Genomic DNA, 19,298 nt, shown 5'->3' on the forward strand with positions numbered 1-19,298 from the left:
GAGAGAAAGAGCATGAGCAGGGTGGGGGCAGGCAGAGGGAGAAGGAGACTCCTCGCTGAGCAGGGAGCCCAACACAGGGCTCGATCCCAGGACCCCCAAGATCATGACCAGATGCTTAACCAACTGAGCCACCCAGGTGCCCATGAATTATACACTTTAAATGGGAGAATTGTATGGTATGTGAATTAAATCTCAATAAAGCTGTGAGCAAAAAGAAAAGGCACCAAGTGCTCCAAAAGGAGAATATCGTCCATATATACCAGCCACCCCCCTCAATTCTGTCCTCAGATTCCACGCCCTTCTATTAGGACTGGGGACATCCCTTGTTCAGATGCTCACAGAGTTTGTAAGTTTCAGATGGGGACGAAGAGGGCGCTGGATCTCTTCTGGAAACTCTGCCCCCTTAAAATTTCAGCTTGTGGAATACTGGGGACTGAAGATTCTGAGGTGGAGACAGTGGACAATGGGGGGCGTGTTTGAGGGGGTCTGAAGGGGATTCCTCCAGATGGGTCATCCACCCCTGGGGCAGGAAGCCCTGGAGGAAAGGGGAATGCACAGGGAGTCCTCATGGGAGAGAGACAGGAAGAGAGAGGAACTCCCCAGGGAGAGGGAGGAACTTGGTCACAGTGCTAACTTCCCTGTGCCAAGTGAGAGCCTAGACCCTTTGGGAGGTGGGCACTGTGCCTGGGGTGGGCGTCCAACGGGAGCGGAGATCTTGTTTGCATTGTGGGGTGCTGGTCTAGCTGCGGGAAGTACTGGACGGTAGGCAGGAGTGAGAGGAAAGGAGGAGGGAGTGTGGATTTGGGTTCGTGGCTGATGAGGGCATCTTCTCTGTACCCCTGGTAAATGGTGAGAGCCTTCAGAACACCCAGTGTACTCTCAGGCCCTGGTGCTGTGCCTCTATCTTGGGCATAGGTCCCTGAAACAGTTGTTGGTTGTGTAGGTAAACGAATGAGCGGCTTGGAGGCAAGATAACATGAGGAGACAAGCAGGCTTGAGAGCCTCACAGTCCCGGGTCTGAATCCGGATCTCCTGCAGGCTAGCTGTGTTGTATTGGACAAGACACTGGGCTTCTCTGAGCTTTCGGGCTAAACCCGCTGACCTCACAGGGGCTTAGGAGAATACCGCTTGCAAACGTGCCCAGCAAATAGAAGGTTCCTCCGTGTCTGTTGGCTGGCCTGCCATGATTTAGAGCAAAAACACAATCAAGATCTCCACGACCCCATGGTCTCATGGAAGGGTAAGATTTACCCCCTAGAAACTCGCTAACAGTAAAATGGGGTTTGTGATGCACCCATAGGAATATGGGCCTCAGAGGAACTCAGAGGCTGGAGGGAGAGCTGGGGTGGCTGGAAGTTTGGAGAAGAGGTGGGAGGCTGAAGAAATGGGGATGGGGGTTAGACAGAGAAGTGGGCTGTAGGCATAGAGGCTGGGGATCTGTGGGATTAGGACGGCGGGAGGCTGTCCAGGTTAAAAGAGCATGTTTGTGTAGGGGTGGTCCTACAGCCTAATATGAGGTTGGACGGGAGAGGCAGGAGAGACACCAAGAAAAGCTTTAGAAAGGGATGTGTCCAGGGCAGAGGCAGCTGGGGTATTGGGGTGCTTCGGTGAACTACATATGCCATTGGAGTTCTTGGGGTTCTCAAGACAGATGTTCTCAACTCTTATTCCTTAACCCCAAGAAGAACTTGGAGTTTTCATCTATAACAACAGCAACCGTGACATTCTTGGGCACTCTTTAAAATGCGTGTCTGAAATGTATATTAAAGGCTCTGAGAAGTCCTGCAACACAGCCTAGTCTTATTCCTATTCCTATTCCAACTCTGCTCTTTCCAAACACGTTTGGTCTCAGAATGTTTTTTTGCAGTGCCCCTCGTGGGACCGATATTAGGATCAAAGAGCACCCATTAGGCAATGCTGTGGTAGAAGAAAGTACGTGTGTTTTGGGATCCAGCAGGCTATGGTTTAATTCCTGTCCTCAGAGTCATTGTGAGAATTAGGAAGGATTTGTGGGTAAATTGGGTGTGGCCAGCTCTTTGGTTTCAATGCGTGCCGTTCAGTTCCAGGCCTGGCCCTGACTCTTCCCTTCAGTCAGGCTCTCTATTACAGGTTCCACGTGGGCTGCTGAAGCAGTGCTTAGATAATGAGCTTGATGGAACTTTGACCGGATTTCTCCTGTGGGACCACAGCAACTGATGCCTGTCCCTTGGTACCCCTATTGGCTGTGGCACAATGGACAAGAGAATGTACATGGAGGCAAGGATCAAGGCTCCTGGGGCCCAGCCAAGTCCCGGCATGAGCGCCACCAGCAAGAGGCCTGGTGCTGAGCCCACCATATCAGGAGTCAACCAGGTGGGGCCCTGCACCTCATGTTCTGACCCTGCTATTCCCAGCAGTCACTTTTCCCCTCCCCTGCCTAATCTTCCTCCCCAACTGCTTTAATTAAGACTCAGTTACAAGTGATACAAAACCCAATTCAAACTGAATTAGGCAGAAATGAGAATATGTCAGCTTGGATAACTGACAAATCTATCAGAAGGCTTCAGGTATGGCTGGATCAAGGTATGGCTAAATGCGTATCCCTGGGTTCTGCCTTCCAACATGCCATTCCCTGGCAGACTCTCCCTGAAAGATGGCAAGGATTTCCCTGGCCACTCCAGACTTTAATCTTCTCATCTTACATCCTCTGGAATAGCATCCCCAACAGGAAGAGAACCTCTTTGCAATAGTTGAAGAAAGTTCCTGGTACCACTGTCATTGGCCCACTGTCACATGCGCATCCCTGAATTAGTCACCACGGCAGAACACAGTGGCCTGGAGCTCTTGCTATAATGAAGTCAGAAGTGGTACTCAGTCGGCTCCACTGACCCCATGAGCTGCCCCACCCCCACCACACACACACACAAAACGCTGGCTTCCTTTACCAGGAAAGACGCTGGATGAGTAAAATAAGAATTCCTACTTACTCTGCTATGCAAATTCCATGGCGTTTAGCCCCTTTCTAACCCTTACTCCCCTGGCAGCTGCTCCCGGCCTCTACCCATGACCCTCCCCAGCCCCCAGCCTGCACCCTGAGCTTTTATCACACTTCTGAACCTCTTTCCATCCATCCTTCTAAGTGCCAAGTGGCATGAACTGAAGAGCACAAAAAAGGCCCTCCTTTCGACCTAGTTTCCCCAGAGCCACAAATGTCACCATAAAAGAAGGGTCAGCATTCTCATGGGTCAAGCATTGCCTTTTCCCTGTTGCTTTTGTTACAAATCATGGCTTCCCCTGGGGGCAGGGAGAGCACCTGAAGGTGTGTGTATGTTGGGGGGGCGGGTGGTCTTGGAAGGAGGTTGGGGAAGACATTCTGGGCTTCCTTCACCTCTACCCCTGATTTATTTTTCCAATGAACAAAGTCATGGGTCTCAGTCCCATTACATAACAATCTGTATGACCTTGGGCAAGCCACTGCACCCCGTTGAGCCCCACTGTCGTGTGGGTGTCATGGTGAGGACCAACAGGGTTCCGTCCCTGGAGGCACGGGCACAGGTCCTGCTTCCTGCGGCAGGTGACCTCGGTGTTGGCTTCCAGCACAATCTTGCAGCAGAACAATTATCGTTGATTGACTGAGCCAGGGCTTCTGGAGTTGGCCGACTCAGGTGAGGCTCGGAGCTGGCCCTAAGTCACTGGCTCCACTAGGGACTGATAGACCAAGACGGACATCAAAACCCAGTTCCAGAGCCTGAGCTCTGAAGCGGTGGAGATTGAAGATGGCTCTCTTGGATCTTCTCAGGGTGTTGATGTCCCCTGGGGGGGTCTTTTGCGGCCGACCTCAGGGAGTCCCCTCTGCTCAGTTCCCACCCTGGACTTCAGCTTTGTGCTAGAGCCATTAGCGCTGAATGACAGCCTGCGGGCTGGGCCAGGTCTTAACACGCAGCCACTCTCTCCAGGGGCCCCTGTCTCCTCCTCCTCACCTCTCTCCAGTCAGACACAGGATCTCCCTGCCCCTGAGGCCGGGACGATACCCAGGGAGAGGGAAGAACCCTCCAGAATGGGTACGTGTGGCCACCCTCGGGCCAGCGCCATGGACATCTCTGTTCCAGGTTGCATTCCCAGATGCTGCAGGGACGGACGGTGGGAAGCAGCCCTCTTCAGCCTCAGGAGGGCCAGAAAAGGGACCGAGACACAGGGAATCCTCAGAGGAGGGTCCTCTGGAGCTCAGGGCCCAGGAGCGGAGGCAGCCGGCAGGACCAAGGTGAGCTGGGGACTTCTTAGAGAAGGTCCAGGAGAGAACCCTGTGAGCCACCTGGGGGATAAGGACGAGAGGTAGGACTCCCTGCCTAAGATAGAAGCGCTTTTGCTTCTCTCTCATGCAGCATAAATCATGTTACCTAATTACTCGTGGGAACTTTCATCTGCACTGCCCGACTAGACCACACGGTTCTTTGATGTGTCCTGCTCAGCCTCAAATCCCTCATGCCTGGGACTGGGATTGGCACATAGTAGATGCTCAGTAAATATGTATTCACCGAATCAATGGAAGAATGAACAAAAGAGAGGGAAAACACACATTTACACACATTATTGTTACTGTTTTCTAAATACTGTACACTTTTTAAAAAAGGTTTTATTTGTTTATTTGACAGACAGAGATCACAAGTAGGCAGAGAGGCAGGCAGAGAGAGAGAGGGGGGAAGCAGGCTCCCTGCCGAGCAGAGAACCTGATCTGGGGCTTGATCCCAGGACCCTGAGATCATGACTGAGCTGAAGGCAGAGGCTTTAACTCACTGAGCCACCCAGGCATTCCTCCAAGATTTATTTTTAAGTCATCTCTACACCCAGCATGGGGCTCGAACTCACAACCCTGAGATCAAGAATCACTTGCTCTACCAACCAAGCCAGTCAGGTGCTCCTGTTTTTTCTTTTTTTCTAAACAACAACAAGAACAGTAATAATAATAATAATAATAATAATAATAAAGATCCTAACTCCCCAAAACATTGACATCAAAGTGTTTGGGATTTGGAGAATTCATGTCAGTCCTTAATTCATCCTCTCCAGCATTAAGTATGCACCTATGGTATACCTAGGTGTGCACAGGTGCTCTGGGAATCACATAGGAGCCTAAGAATATAAAACTGTGGCCCAATCTGGGAGCTGAGGTGTCGCTTTGCTGTTCTCCCCAGGAAGAAGCATTCAATTCTGGCCCCCCAGGAAGGGCCCAGGGAGCTGCAAGCAGGCCAGGGTCAAGCCAAGCCAGGAAGTGAGCTGGGGGTGCTGCCTTCCAGGGTCCCTGCAGCACAGGAAGGGAAGGAGACCGAGGACCAGCGGGGGAGACACCAGAACCCAGGGACGGTGAAGGGTCAGGCCCTCCAGAGCCACCAGGTAATGTCCATGGAGATGTGGGAGGAGGGAACAGAATGACTGCCCCACAGGGAAGATGAAGGAGCTTCCCCCCGTGCCCCCCATTTTGGTACACTTGTGTCTACTTCTCTCCATGCCCCGGAGATGTCAAGTGTCCTGTCTCTGTGGGTCACTGGGATATTCTGGATATTCTTAATTGCAAGACTGTATAACCTGTTTCCAGAGTGGCCCCACGGTATGTCAATGGACGCTGGAGGTGGGGAGGAGTGGAGGGGTTCTACGTACAAGAAAAATAGGGATATACTGGATTTAATCACACTCAGTGGTTTTCTTTATGCTAGGATATCCCAGAAGCTGTTTCTTAGCCGTTGAGTGTTGTGGGACTTTACAAGAGGTGGTTAGAGCTTGGTGCCCTTTTTAAGTTATTTGTCTACAAAATATCTTTTCACTTATTTTCATTTTAGGATTAATTCTTTTAAAGCTTCAGTGAGGTGGGCGCCTGGGTGGCTCAGTGGGTTAAGCCGCTGCCTTCAGCTCAGGTCACTATCTCAGGGTCCTGGGATCGAGTCCTGCATCAGGCTCTCTGCTCAGCAGGGAGCCTGCTTCCCTCTCTCTCTCTCTGCCTGCCCCTCTGTCTACTGTGATCTCTCTCTGTCAAATAAATAAATAAAATCTTAAAAAAAAAAAAGCCTCAGTGAGGTATGGGGAGCCTGGGTGTCTCAGTCAGCTAAGCATACAGCTCTTGGTTTCAGCTCAGGTCATGATCTCGGGGTCCTGGGATCGAGCCCTGCATCAGGCTCCGTGCTCAGAGCAGAGTCTGCTTGTCCCTCCCTCTTCCTCTCCATCCCATGCATGCTCTCTGTCTCAAATAAATAAATACAATCTTTAAAAAAAGAGCTTCAGGGGTGCCTGGGTGGTTCAGTCCTTAAGTATCTGCCTTCGGCTCAGGCTGTGATCCCAGGGTCCTGGGACAGAGCCCCGCCTCAGGTTCCCCGCTGCTTCTCTCTCTCCCACTCCCCCTGCTTGTATTCCCTCTCTCGCTGTGTCTCACTCTCTCTGTAACAAATAAATAAAATCTTAAAATAAATAAATAATAAATAAATGGCGAGCTTCAGTGATGTTTTGGACACACATCGTCACCCCTGAAGCCGTCACCACCATCAAGAAAATAAACGTATCTGTCACCCCCCACACACCAAGTTTCCTCATGCCCTTTGTCATCCCTCCTCCCACCCACCCCATCCCCAGGCCACCTCTGATCCGCACTTTTTGCTACAGATTTGTAGTTCCTGGAATTTTACACAAACGGAAGGGGACAGGGTACATTCCTTCTGCCCATCTGCTTTCCCTCAGCATGATTATTTTGAGATTCACTCACGCTCTTGAGGTCTCAAAACGTCCTCCTTTTCCCCAAAAACAAAAAAAAAAAAACAAAAACACAAAACAAAACAAAAGTCCTCCTTTTTGACGCAGAGTGATAGTCCATCCCGTGGCACACATGCACAGCCATGTCTGCATCCTTTTTTTTTTTTTTTTAAAGATTCTATCTATTCATCTGACACAGAGAGAGAGAGAGAGATCACAAGTAGGCAGGCGGTCGGGGGGAGGGGGAAGCAGGCTCCCCGCTGAGCAGAGAGCCCCATGTGGGGCCCGATCCCAGGACCCTGGAACCATGACCCGAGCCGAAGGCAGAGGCCTTAACCCACTGAGCCACCCAGGCGCCCCATGTCTGCATCCTTTTGCCTACCCATGGCCATATGGTTCCTTCTCAATTTTTGATTCTGAAAACAAAACAAAACAAAACAAAACAAAACAAAACAACTTCTGCAAATATTCGTGTCCGCAGGAGCAAAGGCTTTCATTGCTCTGGAGCAAATAACCCCCTCGGCCGTAGAAGGGATCCTATGGTAGGTATATATGGCACTTACTAAGGAAACGCCAAAGTCTTCTCCAAAGCCGTTGTGCCTTTGTGCAGAGGTATGAGAATTTCGGCTGAGCCACATCCTCCCCAACACTTGGTAGGGCCAGTCCTTAATTTTAAGCATTCTAATAGGTGTCTAGTGGACTGTCATTGTGGCCTTAATTTTCCTTTTTTTAAAGTTGTTTTTTTTTTTTTTGGACACAATTAGAGGGCACAAGTGGGCAGAGCAGCAGGCAGAGGCAGAGGGAACTCCCGCTGAGCAGGGAGCCCGATATGGGGCTCCATCCCAGGACACTGGGATCGTGACCTGAGCCGAAGGCAGCCGCTTAGCCTACTGAGCCACCCAGGTGCCCCTAATTTTCCTGATGATAAATGATGTTGAGCATGTTTTAAAAAATTTTTTTGTGTTTATTTGAGAGGAGGGGCAGAGGGAGAGGGAAAGGCAGACTCCCCGGTAAGTGCAGGGAGCCCCAATCGGGACTCGATCCCAGGACCCTGAGATCATGACTGGAGCCAAAGTCAGATACAGAACTGAAGGAGACACCCAGGCCGCCCCAGTGTTGAACATTTTTTAATGTGCTTATAGGTCATTTGCATATCTTTTTTGGAGAAATGTCTATTCAAATACTTTGCCCATTGTTTTCATTGGATTGGTTATTTTATGGTTGAGTTGTAGGAGTTCTTTATATATTCTGGATACTAGTCTCTTATGAGATACAGGATTTACACACATTTTTTTTCTTCCACTTTATGTATCATCTTTTTTACTTTCTGCCTTTAAAAAAAAAAAACCAAGTTCTTTATTGAGTTTAGAGGTCCTTAGATATTCTGAATACAAGTCCTTTATAAGGTATGTGACTGGTGAATGCTCTCCCCAGGCTCTGCCTTGTGTTTTCCATTCTCTTAACAGAGATTTTCAAAGAACAGAAGTTCTGAATTTTGATAAGGCCTAATTTATCAATCTTTTCTTTAGGGCTCGAGTTTCTGATGTTATTTCTCGCACATCTTAACCCAAGATCACGTCAGATTTTCTCCTATGTTTTCTTCAAGAATTTTTATAATTTTAGGCTTAATGTTTTTTAAAAAGATTTTGTTTATTTATTTGACAGCGAGAGAGAGAGAGAGAGAGAGAGAGAGAGCACGCGCACAAGGAAGGGGAGTGGCAGGCAGAGGGAGAGGGAGAAGCATAGATCCCCCATAGATCAGAGGGAGCCCGATGTGGGGCTCGATCCCAGGACCTCGGGATCATGACCTGAGCCGAAGGCAGACCCTCAACCCACTGAGCCCAGGCGCCCTAATATTTAAATTTATGATCCATCTTGAGTTAATTTTTGTGCATGGCATGTTGGATCGTGGTTTGGGATTTGGTCTGTGGCCATCCAACCATTCTAGCGCCATTTGTTGAAGACACCCCTTTCCCTACTGACACCTTTGTTGCAAATCAGTTGAGCTATGTGTAAGTCGATTTCTGGGTTCTTTGTTCCACTCATCTATTTATCTTTATTCCAATACCACCCTGTCCTGATCGTAAGTCACTTTACAGTAAGTCTCGAAATCAGTTAACATACCCCTTTTTTAGGGAGCGTTCAAGAAGGATTCTTGTACGTTGAACATTCCTTGGGAAATACCAAGGAGTTTGGGATTTAAAGGGAACCATCTCAGTTCCTCCAGGCTCCCCTTCTATGCCACAGAGAAGCATGGACCATGACTTTGGGTAGGCCGTGACTCCTGTGGGCCTCAGTGTCGTCATCCTTGAAAATGAGGTTTTGCTACTTCTAGGGGTGCTGAGAGCACTCAGTGAGAGGACACTTGCAGTGTCTGGATCACAGTGAGCCTGGGATGGCCGGTCTCCAGGCCAGCATTGAGGTTCACCTGGGAGATAGGCTCAGGCTCCTCATTTTGGTGTCTTGTACTCGGCAGGGCCAGGAGTGTCAGCCCATCCCAGGTCACCAGGCAGCTCATGGGGCAGACATAGTGCAGCCAGTGGAAACTTCTTGCACCTTGGACAGCTGTGGACAGCCACGGGGAGACAAGCTCCCCAAGGAGTTGGACACCCCCCACATCAGGCCACAGGAGGACAGTTCCCAGGAGACAGTGCCCCTGATACCTTTGGCAACTCCAGAGGAAAAGACGGCCAACTCCTTCCCACCATCCACGCCAGGACCTGACCCACCCAAAGGAAGGTAAGCCATCCCCTGATGCCCTCCCCTGCCCGACTCCCTGACCCAACAAGATCACACTTCTGTTAAGTTATAGGTGAGATGAATTCTAGCTCCTGACCTGATGCAGGACCTTGGGCAAGTCATGCCCCTCTGGGCCTCAGTTTCCCCATCTGTAGGATACTTCTAACACCAGAATTCTTTGTTCTGCAAACCTGTGCTTTAAGGGCCTCGTCCCAACATGGGGATGTGAGGGAATGAGGGGTCCCTCTGAGATTATAAGACTGGAGAGATGAGGCTGGGGTAGTGGGCCTAAGTGTCCTGGGGGCTGAGGGAAGGTCAGTGCAGAGGATGAGCCTTGCACTGAGCCGCTCTGCCACCCCAGGGTCTCTTCCTTGTTTAGGGTCAAGGCCATGGAGACCCAACCAGCACCAGGGCCTGTTCCTGCACTGGTAAGTAGAGCCAGAGTTGGGGTGGGGAGGGCACCTTGCCGGGAATCATGAGGAGGAAGGAGGCAGAGGAGGTACTGGGCTAGTATCTGGAATCCAACTGGGGAAGGTGTGAGTGAGCCTGTGTGTCTGTGTGAGTGTGCACACGGATGTGCACACGCGTGTGTGTTTGCATGGGTGTGTGCACACATGTGTGCATCTTGGGCGGGGGACAAAGGATGCCCTTAGACTCTGGAGCTTGGAAACAGGAGCAGAACCCCGGGCTGGTAGCTGGTTTGTCAGGGGAGATTTTTTTTTTTTTAAGGTTTTTAAAAATTTGTTTATTTGACAGACAGAGATCACAAGTAGGCAGAGAGGCAGGCAGATAGAGGAAGGGAAGCAGGCTCCCTGCTGAGCAGAGAGCCCGAGGGGCTGGATCCCAGGACTCTGGGATCATGACCTGAGCCAAAGGCAGAGGCTTTAACCCACTGAGCCACCCAGGCGCCCCTGGGGGTGATTTTAGTTGAAAAGAAGGTAATATAGCATGGTTTCTGCTGATGGACAAAATAGAGCTGGTGCTTTAGGGACAAGAGCTGCATCTCATGTGGGACAAAGGGCTGGGCAGGGGTGTGCGCGCTGGAGGTGGGCTGGGGATGACCCGTCCCTGTCATAGGAGGGACAGAAGCAGGAGATGGCTAGATTTGTCGGATGAACGAGTGGGCGTTTATTAAGTGCCTACCATGTGTCGTCCCTGGATAGTCATGGATAAAGGAGGCAGACAAGGTCCTGCTCACATGAAGCTCACCTTCTGGTCAGGTCGGCAAACAACAGGTCATTGACAAGACCACTGAGGCTGTGCTGATCCCAGGGACAGAAATAAATGAAAGGTGGGGCAGGGAGTGACTTACTCAAGCCCCCAGGCTCGCAGTGCTGGAAGGCGGCAGAGCCAAGGTCAAGTGGAGGGAGGAGCCTCCTGGGGTGCATAGGAGATTTGGAGGACATCGTCCAGGGGCCCAGAGAGGAAGAGCAGTGCGAGGTTGCCCTGGAGAGTGAAGGGCAGGAGAAGCTCTGTGGGACAGTCTGGCTGGATTCCCTCTCCTGTGCTGTCCCCAGGAGGTGAGGGGCAGTGGAGAGAGGAGGGATCTGGACCCTGTGCAGAAGCAGCCTCAGGAGCCCACGGTGGCTGTCGGGGCCCGGCACCTTGGGAACCTTCGGCAGGGCTTCATGAAGTGCTTGCTGGAGGTGGAAGAGGAGGAGGTCACACATCGGAGGGCTGCCAAGGCCCGGGCCCTGCCAAACCGGAAGTCCCCCAGGACCCTGACCCCTGTGCCCTCCTCGGCCCCAAGCCTGCCTCTGACCCTGCCTCAGACCCCCGCCTCGGCCCCTGCGATGGCCCCATCCTGGGCCCGGTCGCCAGCCCCCGGGCCCGTCCCTGTCCCCACCCCTGTGGGATCCCCCATCCCAGCTTCAGGGCTGGTCACAGCCCTGTCAGCCCCCACCCTGGACGTGGGCTGGAGAAGGGCAGAACTCTTGTACCCGAGTGGAGAGAGGAGCCTGAGCAGCACCAAGACACGGTAGGAGTCACCCCAGAAAAAGAGCGCCCAAGGTCAGAGTTGGTGTCCCAGGGTCCCTGGCATCTTTTTCCAGACTCTCGTCCCTGTCACCGCACTTGTTCCCTCTCATGTGCCCCCTCTTCATTTCTCACTTGTGCTCCCCCACCCCCATCCCCATTTCTGCCAGCTTTTCTCTTTCTAATCTAAGTCCCTCTAAGGGGCACGGAGGCGTGTCCCTTCCCCTTATGTCCCCTCACGCCTGCTTCCTCCTCCCCAGGGTCACTCTGAGACTCTCCTGACCTCCCAAAGCCTCCCCCAGGGTCCTTCCCATGCCCTCCTCTGCCCCACCCTTCCCCCTTGCCCTCCCCTAGCTTCTGGGGGTGGCCCCGGGCAAGGGTGACTGGATGTGTGCCCTGTGTCTGGGGTCTGTCCTCCGTAGGCAGGAGCTGGAGGAGCGCGGCCTCCTCAAGCTGTATCAGAGCTGGGATGAAAGGTTCGAGGAGCATCTCACCCTGAGGCAAGAGGAAGGTGAGGGCTGGCCTGCCCAGGGAAGCTCCTCCCTTGGCAGGAGTCTCAGTCCTGGGGGGGATGGGGCGCTCCAGACCACACCACTGGCCTGATGCCCACCGCAGCCCTGTGTCCCGGGTCCGGGGGAGACTTCCTGGCTGGGGAGACAGTGTGGGGTGGCAGCTGGCCGTGGGAGTCCGAGCCCTGTCTGGCTGCTCTGCTCACATGGTCCAAACCACGGGGCATTTTGCTCATGCCTGCTTTTAAGAGCTGTTCTTGTCTTTCCCCCTTTTTTTTTTGGCATGCCTGCCCTTGGGGGGTCACCACTCACCCCAACCCTAGCTCCCTAGTCCTCCCTCTGTCCTCATCTCAGTTCTGCGTGTCAAACTTCAGAGTCTCTTACATGCCAGACACTGAATTAACACAACTGCTCTCGGAGGATGTACTGTTCTGTCCATCTCACAGATGAGAAAATCGAGTCTCAGAGAAGTACGATGGCTTGTCCGTGGCAGTTGTATGGTTTGCTTAGGCTGCCATAACACAGTATCACAGACGGGGTGGCTGAGCATTTCTTTGCTCAGAGCTCAGGAGGTCGCAGGAGGTCGCAAACCAAGCAGATCTCAGATCAAGGTGGCGGCGGAATGGGTTTCTTTTGAGGCCCCTCCCCTCGCCGTGCAGGTGGCCGCCTGTACCCTCCTGTGTCCTCATGTGGTCTCACGTGGCCTTTCCTCTGTGCACACACATCCCTGCTGTCTCTCGTGTTTCTGCATTTCCTTTTCTTGTAAGGACACCAGTTGAACTGGAATAGGGCCCACGCTACTATCTCATTTTAACTTAACCACCTCTTTAAAGGCCCTTTCTCTAAATACAGTCCCATGCTAACGTCCTGGGGGTCAGGGCTTCAACATAAGAGTTTCAGTGGGATGCAATTCAGGCCAAAGCAGCCACCCAGCTTATTATTAAAGGGCAGACCTAGCACCCTCCCTCGGTCTGTTGATCTGCCGACATTTGGCTGCGGGCTGAGAAGTCAGGTGCAGCTTTTGGTATCAAGCTATCCTGGAAAGCACGTCCATGTGGATAAGTGACCACAGAGCACCAAAGTCAAAGGCACAGACTTAAGGGTCAGAAAGACCTACCTGGTCACCTAATCTTTAAGCCTCAGTTTCCCTATTGGGACAAAAGGAACAAGCATCCCACTCTTACGAGGCCGTTGTAAGACTTTAATGAGAACGTGGCCGTGAAGAGCCTAGCACAGTGCCTGGCACATAGCAGGGGTGCCCTAAGGTGGCTGTGCTCCTGGCACAGAGTGAAGGTCATTGAGGAGCTTAGGTGCTGGCACACCCGCTGAGACCTTGGCCTGACCTTGGGATAGAGAGCGGAGTGGTTAGTGGGACTATGCCTTCCACTATGGCTGTTTTAGCTGCCCCTGCCTCTCCACCCAGCCGCGGTGGTAAAGGATGCTGGGCAGGAGGGTGGTTGGAAGGTGGGGGCGTTGGATGGTGGGAACAAGGCGTGTCCCCGCCTCACATGACCCCCGCCGCCCCACCGCAGCCTTCCGCAGTTACTTTGAGATCTTCAATGGCCATGGCGAGGTGAACGCACAGAGCCTGGGCAACATCCTGCTGCTTGTGGGCATCTCCCTCACGCCGGCTCAGGTACAGGATGCCCTGAGAAGTGCCGACATCGATGGTGAGTGACGGAAGGCTCCATTCTGAGTCCCAGGCAGGGCCAGCAACGGAGACCTTTCTGGCCCTGTAGGCCTCCACGCTTCAAGGGGCCTGCACGTGGTTTAATGCTCTGTTGTTGCAGTCTGGAAATTCTTCATAAATTTTTGAGGGAGGGACCCCATCCTGCATTTTTATTTTCCACTGGGGCCCCTCGCGCTGGCCCCCCAAAGTTAATGCTCTCTGAGCACCTCCTCAGCACCGGGTTCTGGGCACCTGGCGATGGCCATGACCTATCTCCTGACCCTAGGATGTAGGTGGTGTCTGAGATACCTCCCTTTTAGGCCTGTGTGTGTGCTTCATGGGATCTTCTCCCACGACTGGGTCACTCATTTGACCAGCTGTGTGACCTTGAACAAATCCGTGGAGTTGGCCAGGCCTGGGTTTCCATACAATGGGCTGATAGCATCCATCTCAGCAGGCCGCTGGAAAGCAAATGAGATAATCCAGGCAGAGCATTGAGCCCAATGCCTGGTGCACGGAACGTATTCATAAGACATTGAGCTGCTAGTGTTCGTCATCCGGGAAATATTTATTAAGTACCTGCTGTGTGCGCCTTCCTGATCTGGGCACTGAGAATAAAGAGATGGGTAAAGCCCATGAGCCCTGCCCCCGAGGTGCTTACAGAGACAGGGACACAGAAGAGTCACCAAAGGAAGCGGCACTTCAGGTGGCTTAGAGGAAGGGATCAGGAAGGAAGACTTCCCGGAGGAGGTGATGACTGAGCCAAATAGTGAAAGATTAAATAGCAGTTAGGCAGGGAGGGAAGAAAAAAGGGCATCCCTCGTGATAGAAATAAAAGAGACAAAGGGAGGAGGACACAGGGTGAGGGGAATTCCACGCGGTTTGGTTGGCTAGATGCAGGGCGTGGGGAACCGTGGAGCTATAAGGGGCCTGGGCTCCTGGCCACTACTGGTCTGGCTCTGCTTCCTCCATCACTGCACAGGGGCGAATCCACACACACAAGCCAGGAACCACCTTAGCTCTGCTCCTATGTGACTCTTGGCAAAAGCTTGCTTTTTCTCTATGCCTCAGGCCCCATCTGTGACGTGGGGCTAAGAGTATTAGGCACCTCCAGAAGGTGGTTTTCAGGATTAGAGACCATTTATTCATTTGTCTAGTAGCTCAGGAAACATCTGCTAAGACTTGTTTGTCTTTTTTTTTTTTTTTAAGTTTTATTTATTTAAGTAATCTCTACCCCAAATGTGGGGCTCAAATTCAAAACCCTGAGATCAAAAGTCACATGTTCCTCCGGACTGAGCCAGCCAGGTGCCCCCCAAACCTACCTGTCTTAAGCCCTGAGGACACAGCGCAGAACAAAACAGACCCTTTTGGCATCTCCATTAAATTCCAGATCTTACAAGTGTGTGGTTGAAACACAGGGTTTTATGAGAATGTGTAGTGGGGCAGCTGACGCAGTCAGGTCTGACTTCTCTTGGGGAAGGGATGATCAAGAAGAAGCTCGCTTAGGATGTTTACTAAAGAGTTAGAGAGCAGTAGAGAAGATTCCAGGAAGAGGAAGCAGCATGTGCAAAGGCCCTGAGCAGGGAACATGGCCCCAGTGGAAGAACAGATTCATGCTGGGGGCCCTTGGCACCAGGTGAGGCTGGAGACAGGTAATAGGCAGGTCCTGCAGGGCCTTGAAGGCCGAGGTGGGAATCTTGTGGGTACCTAATTCTCCTGCAGTGACTAGCACATGGTAATAATGACAGTTGCTGACATTTACTGAGCTTGTATAATACCCACGGCTCTGTTCTAAGCACTTTGCTTCATTTGATCTCCCATGAGATAAGTATTATGGTTATCCCCACTCTCTAGGTAAGAAAGCTAAGGCTTAGAGGGGTTGAGGGCTTTGCCAAGGTCACACGGATAGTAAGTGGTGGACCAGGGATGGGAACTCGGACTGCTGCCCTGAGTTCTAGAAGCTTCCAACCCAGGCACCCCTAATTTTCACCTTCTACTTTGCTGTGTGCACCGCACTTGCTGCATCGAATATGTGTCTTCTTTGTGTTTTATAAGCAAACCCACTGAGTCCATGCTAACATGCCCGGGCTGCAGTGCCTTTGCCCACTCTGGCAGGCCCTTGCCCACTGTTCTACCCCTGGCCTCCACAGGAGATGGTCACGTAGGCTTCAAGGACTTCTTGGCTGTGATGACAGACACCAGGCGCTTCTTCTGCTCTGTGGGTGAGTAGGGGTGAGCCCGGAGGAGTCAGAGCTCGGGGAGGGGCCTGGTGGTTGGTGGGGCCAATTGGCCTCCAGAACTACAGAATGGTAACAGCAGACATCTTCCCATGTCCCCAGAGCAGAATGCCCTGACGGACATGGCTCCCCCAAACCCCCACACTCTGCTCTTTGAGATCCTGTCCCTGCTGGTGGAGATGCTGGCCTTACCGGAGGCGGCCTTAGAGGAGATCACCAAGTGAGTGCGGCCGGTGGTTGTGGGTGGAGGGTGACAGACACAGAAGTGGCACCCAGTATTTTGGCAGCTGAGGAATTTTGATAGTTAGGACTCTCAGTTGCAAGTGAAAGAGGCACCCAAATAAAATTGGCTTAAGCAAAAGGGGAATATATTGGCTCACATAATGGATCATGGCCTCAGGAATGGCTGGATCCAGGAGATCAGATGATACTCTTAAGGTTTTATCCCTCCTACTCATCTCTGTCCATGGTTTCCAGCTCAACTAGGTCAGGGCACCTGGGTGGCTCAGTCGGTTAAGCCTCTGCCTTCAGCTCAGGTCATGATCTCAGGGTCCTGGGATCAGGCCTCGTGTTGTGCTCTCTGCTCAGTGAGGAGTCTGCTTCTCCCTCTCCCTCAGTGGGAAGGATGGCAACTGGCAGCCCCATACTCACACCCGCCTAGCTGAACCAATTCAACAGCAAGAGGAATACTTTCTTGCAGTACCCAGAGAACAATCTCAGAACAGGTATGTGATAGAGACTGCCTGGAGCCAGAGAACACTAGAGATGAAAGCCTCCCCATGTTTCCATACTGGGCTGGGTGGAGGTGGTGGTTACTGGTTCATCTAAGGAAGGAATGGCTACACACAAAAGGAACTTCAACATTCCAAGGTTAAAAGCAAAATGTGATGGCAGAACAGCCCAGCTGGTCTCTGTGTGTCACACAGAGGACTGTCCCTGCCACTGAGACCAGGCCTTGTCCACGTGGGGCCAGAGGTAGGGAAATGACAGCAAGTTGTTCCAGCAACACCAGTTCAGGAACCCCAAAGACAAAAGGTCTTTTTTCCTCCCGGCATCTGCAAATCACTCTAAATATATATAACTCTAAAGAACATAAACGTATAATTTCATTTTTTTAACTTATTTTTTTTAATTATGTATTTGTCAGAGAGAGAAAGAGCACAGGAAGGGGGAGAGGCAGGCAGAGGGAGAAGCAGGCTCCCCACTGAGCAAGGAGCATAAATGGATAATTTTAGAAACAATAAAACAAATTCCCATGTGTCCATTTCCCCAGTTTAAAAATAGATCATGTCCAATAATCTCGAAGCCCTGCGTGCCCTACCCCAATCACATCTCCCCAGATAAGAACTAACCATTATTCCCTTGCTTGCTTTTTTAAATTTTCACTACTTGTTTTTCCCTTTGCTTACTGAAAATTTCAAATATACAGCAAAGTTGAGAGAATTTCACAGTGAATGTTTATATATTCACCACCTAGATCCTACCATTGCCGATCCGCCATGCTTGTTTTAATCTTGTGTCTATCCACTCCTCTATTCATCAATCCATATCGGTTTTTTATTCATTTCACAATAATTGATAGCCATTTCCCTCTAAATACTTCAGCATACGTATCAATAACTAAAGATTGACATTTGTTTAGAGCTTTCTTCTTCTTTTTCGTTATTGGAGGTATAATTTACATTCAGTGAAACACACAAATCATCAGTGCGTGGATCTCAGCCACCTCTCACAGCCGGGGAACCCGAACCCCTCTCAAGTCATACACAACTTTGCCATCACTCCCGAAGATGCCCTCATCATCCTTCCCAGTGGGTCTCCGAACCCACCCCTGCAAGGCAATCACTCTTCCAGTTTGTTTTCCATCCCACATTGACTTTGCTTTTTTGGCAACTTCACATCAATGGAAACATACAGTACGCAGCCCTAGGGTCAGCTTCTCGAACTCAGCACAAGGCTTTTGAGACTTGTCCGTGTCGTTGTGGGCGTCGGGGTCGACCTGTTTCTACGGCTGACCAGTGTTCCACTCGTGAATCTACCACAGTTGGTTCGTCCATTCCGATGGGTTTCTCCATGGTTCTCCGTGCGGGGTTATCACGAACGAAGCTGCCGTTAATATTTTTGTGCAAGTCCTTCCGTGGACACATACTTTGGCTTCTTTGGGTGAATATGCAGAAGGGAATTGCGGGTAGGTGTATTTTACTTCTGAGAACTCATCAGACCTTTTCCCAAGTGGTTGCACCATTTTACAATCCCACCATTCATAGGAGAGTTTCAGTTGCTCCGCATCTTGTGCAAATTTGGTACTGTCGGTCTTCCTTCTGTTAGATACGGAGTGGCGCTCTGGTCTTTGCTCACCTTCGTTTGTATTCCTGAGTACTTTATTGTTTACCTTTTCATAAACTTTCTTTTTTAAAAAAGATTTTATTTATTTATTTGACAGACAGAGATCACAGTAGGCAGAGAGGCAGGTGGGGGTTGGGGGGGTGGGGAAAGCAGGCTCCCTGCTGAGCAGAGAGCCCAATGCGGGGCTCCATCCCAGGACCGTGAGATCATGACCTGAGCTGAAGGCAGAGGCTTAACCCACTGAGCCACTCAGGTGCCCCACTTTTCATAAACTTTCTATGAGTGGACTCATACTGTTAAGTCTTTTGTTACTTGTTTTTTCTCCTCAACCTTATGTTTTTATGATTCATTCACATTCTTGTGAGTAATTATCAATCATTTATTGTTCTCAGGGCGCCTGCGTGGCTCAGTGGGTTAAAGCCTCTGCCTTCAGCTCAGGTCATGGTCTCAGGGTCCAGGGATCGAGCCCCACTTTGGGCTCTCTGCTCAGCAGGGAGCCTGCTTCCTCCCCCCTCTCTCTCTGCCTGCCTCTCTGCCTACTTGTGATCTCTGTTTGTCAAATAAATAAATTCTTTTAAAAAAATCATTTATTGTTCTCACTGCTACATACTATTTTTTTAAAAGATTTTATTTATTTATTTGTCAGAGAGAGAGAGAGAGAGAGAGCGAGTGAGCACAGGCAGACAGAGTGGCAGGCAGAGGCAGAGGGAGAAGCAGGCCCCCCGCCAAGCAAGGAGCCCGATGCGGGACTCGATCCCAGGACGCTGGGATCATGACCTGAGCCGAAGGCAGCCGCTTAACCAACTTAGCCACCCAGGCGCCCCTACATACTATTTTTTTAAGGATGTTATTTTTTTGACAGAGAGAGGGAGCAAGCACAACCAGGAAGAATGGCAGGCAGGGGGAGAGGGAGAAGCAGGCTCCCCACTGAGCAGGGAGCCCGATATGGGTCTCTATCCCAGCACCCTGGGATCATGTCCCAAGCCAAAGGCAGATGCTTACCTGACTGAGCCACCCAGGCGTCCCAACTGCTACATACTATTATGTGTGACTATATTACAGTATACTTATTCATTCTGCTGATAGCCATTAGGGTTATGTTCAGTTTTC

At 51.2% G+C, this 19,298-nt stretch overlaps 1 protein-coding gene across 1 annotated transcript in view; it reads left to right on the top strand.

The window, feature by feature from the left end:
- Window positions 1-2,232: 2,232 nt before the first annotated feature.
- SPATA21 (spermatogenesis associated 21) overlaps window positions 2,233-19,298 on the top strand; it is a gene marked incomplete at both ends in the record, with an annotated part of 28,717 nt that continues 11,651 nt past the window's right edge. The window contains 10 exons of the mRNA XM_080801737.1: window positions 2,233-2,352; window positions 4,089-4,240; window positions 5,172-5,370; window positions 9,191-9,453; window positions 9,833-9,881; window positions 10,971-11,431; window positions 11,850-11,938; window positions 13,469-13,606; window positions 15,756-15,827; window positions 15,945-16,062. Of these exons, the coding sequence (XP_080657863.1) occupies window positions 2,233-2,352; window positions 4,089-4,240; window positions 5,172-5,370; window positions 9,191-9,453; window positions 9,833-9,881; window positions 10,971-11,431; window positions 11,850-11,938; window positions 13,469-13,606; window positions 15,756-15,827; window positions 15,945-16,062 (1,661 nt within the window). The remainder of the gene's footprint in view (window positions 2,353-4,088; window positions 4,241-5,171; window positions 5,371-9,190; window positions 9,454-9,832; window positions 9,882-10,970; window positions 11,432-11,849; window positions 11,939-13,468; window positions 13,607-15,755; window positions 15,828-15,944; window positions 16,063-19,298) is intronic.

This window comes from Martes martes (genome assembly GCF_963455335.1).
Source record: "Martes martes genome assembly, chromosome: 4".
Classification (NCBI taxonomy): Eukaryota; Metazoa; Chordata; class Mammalia; order Carnivora; family Mustelidae; genus Martes; species Martes martes.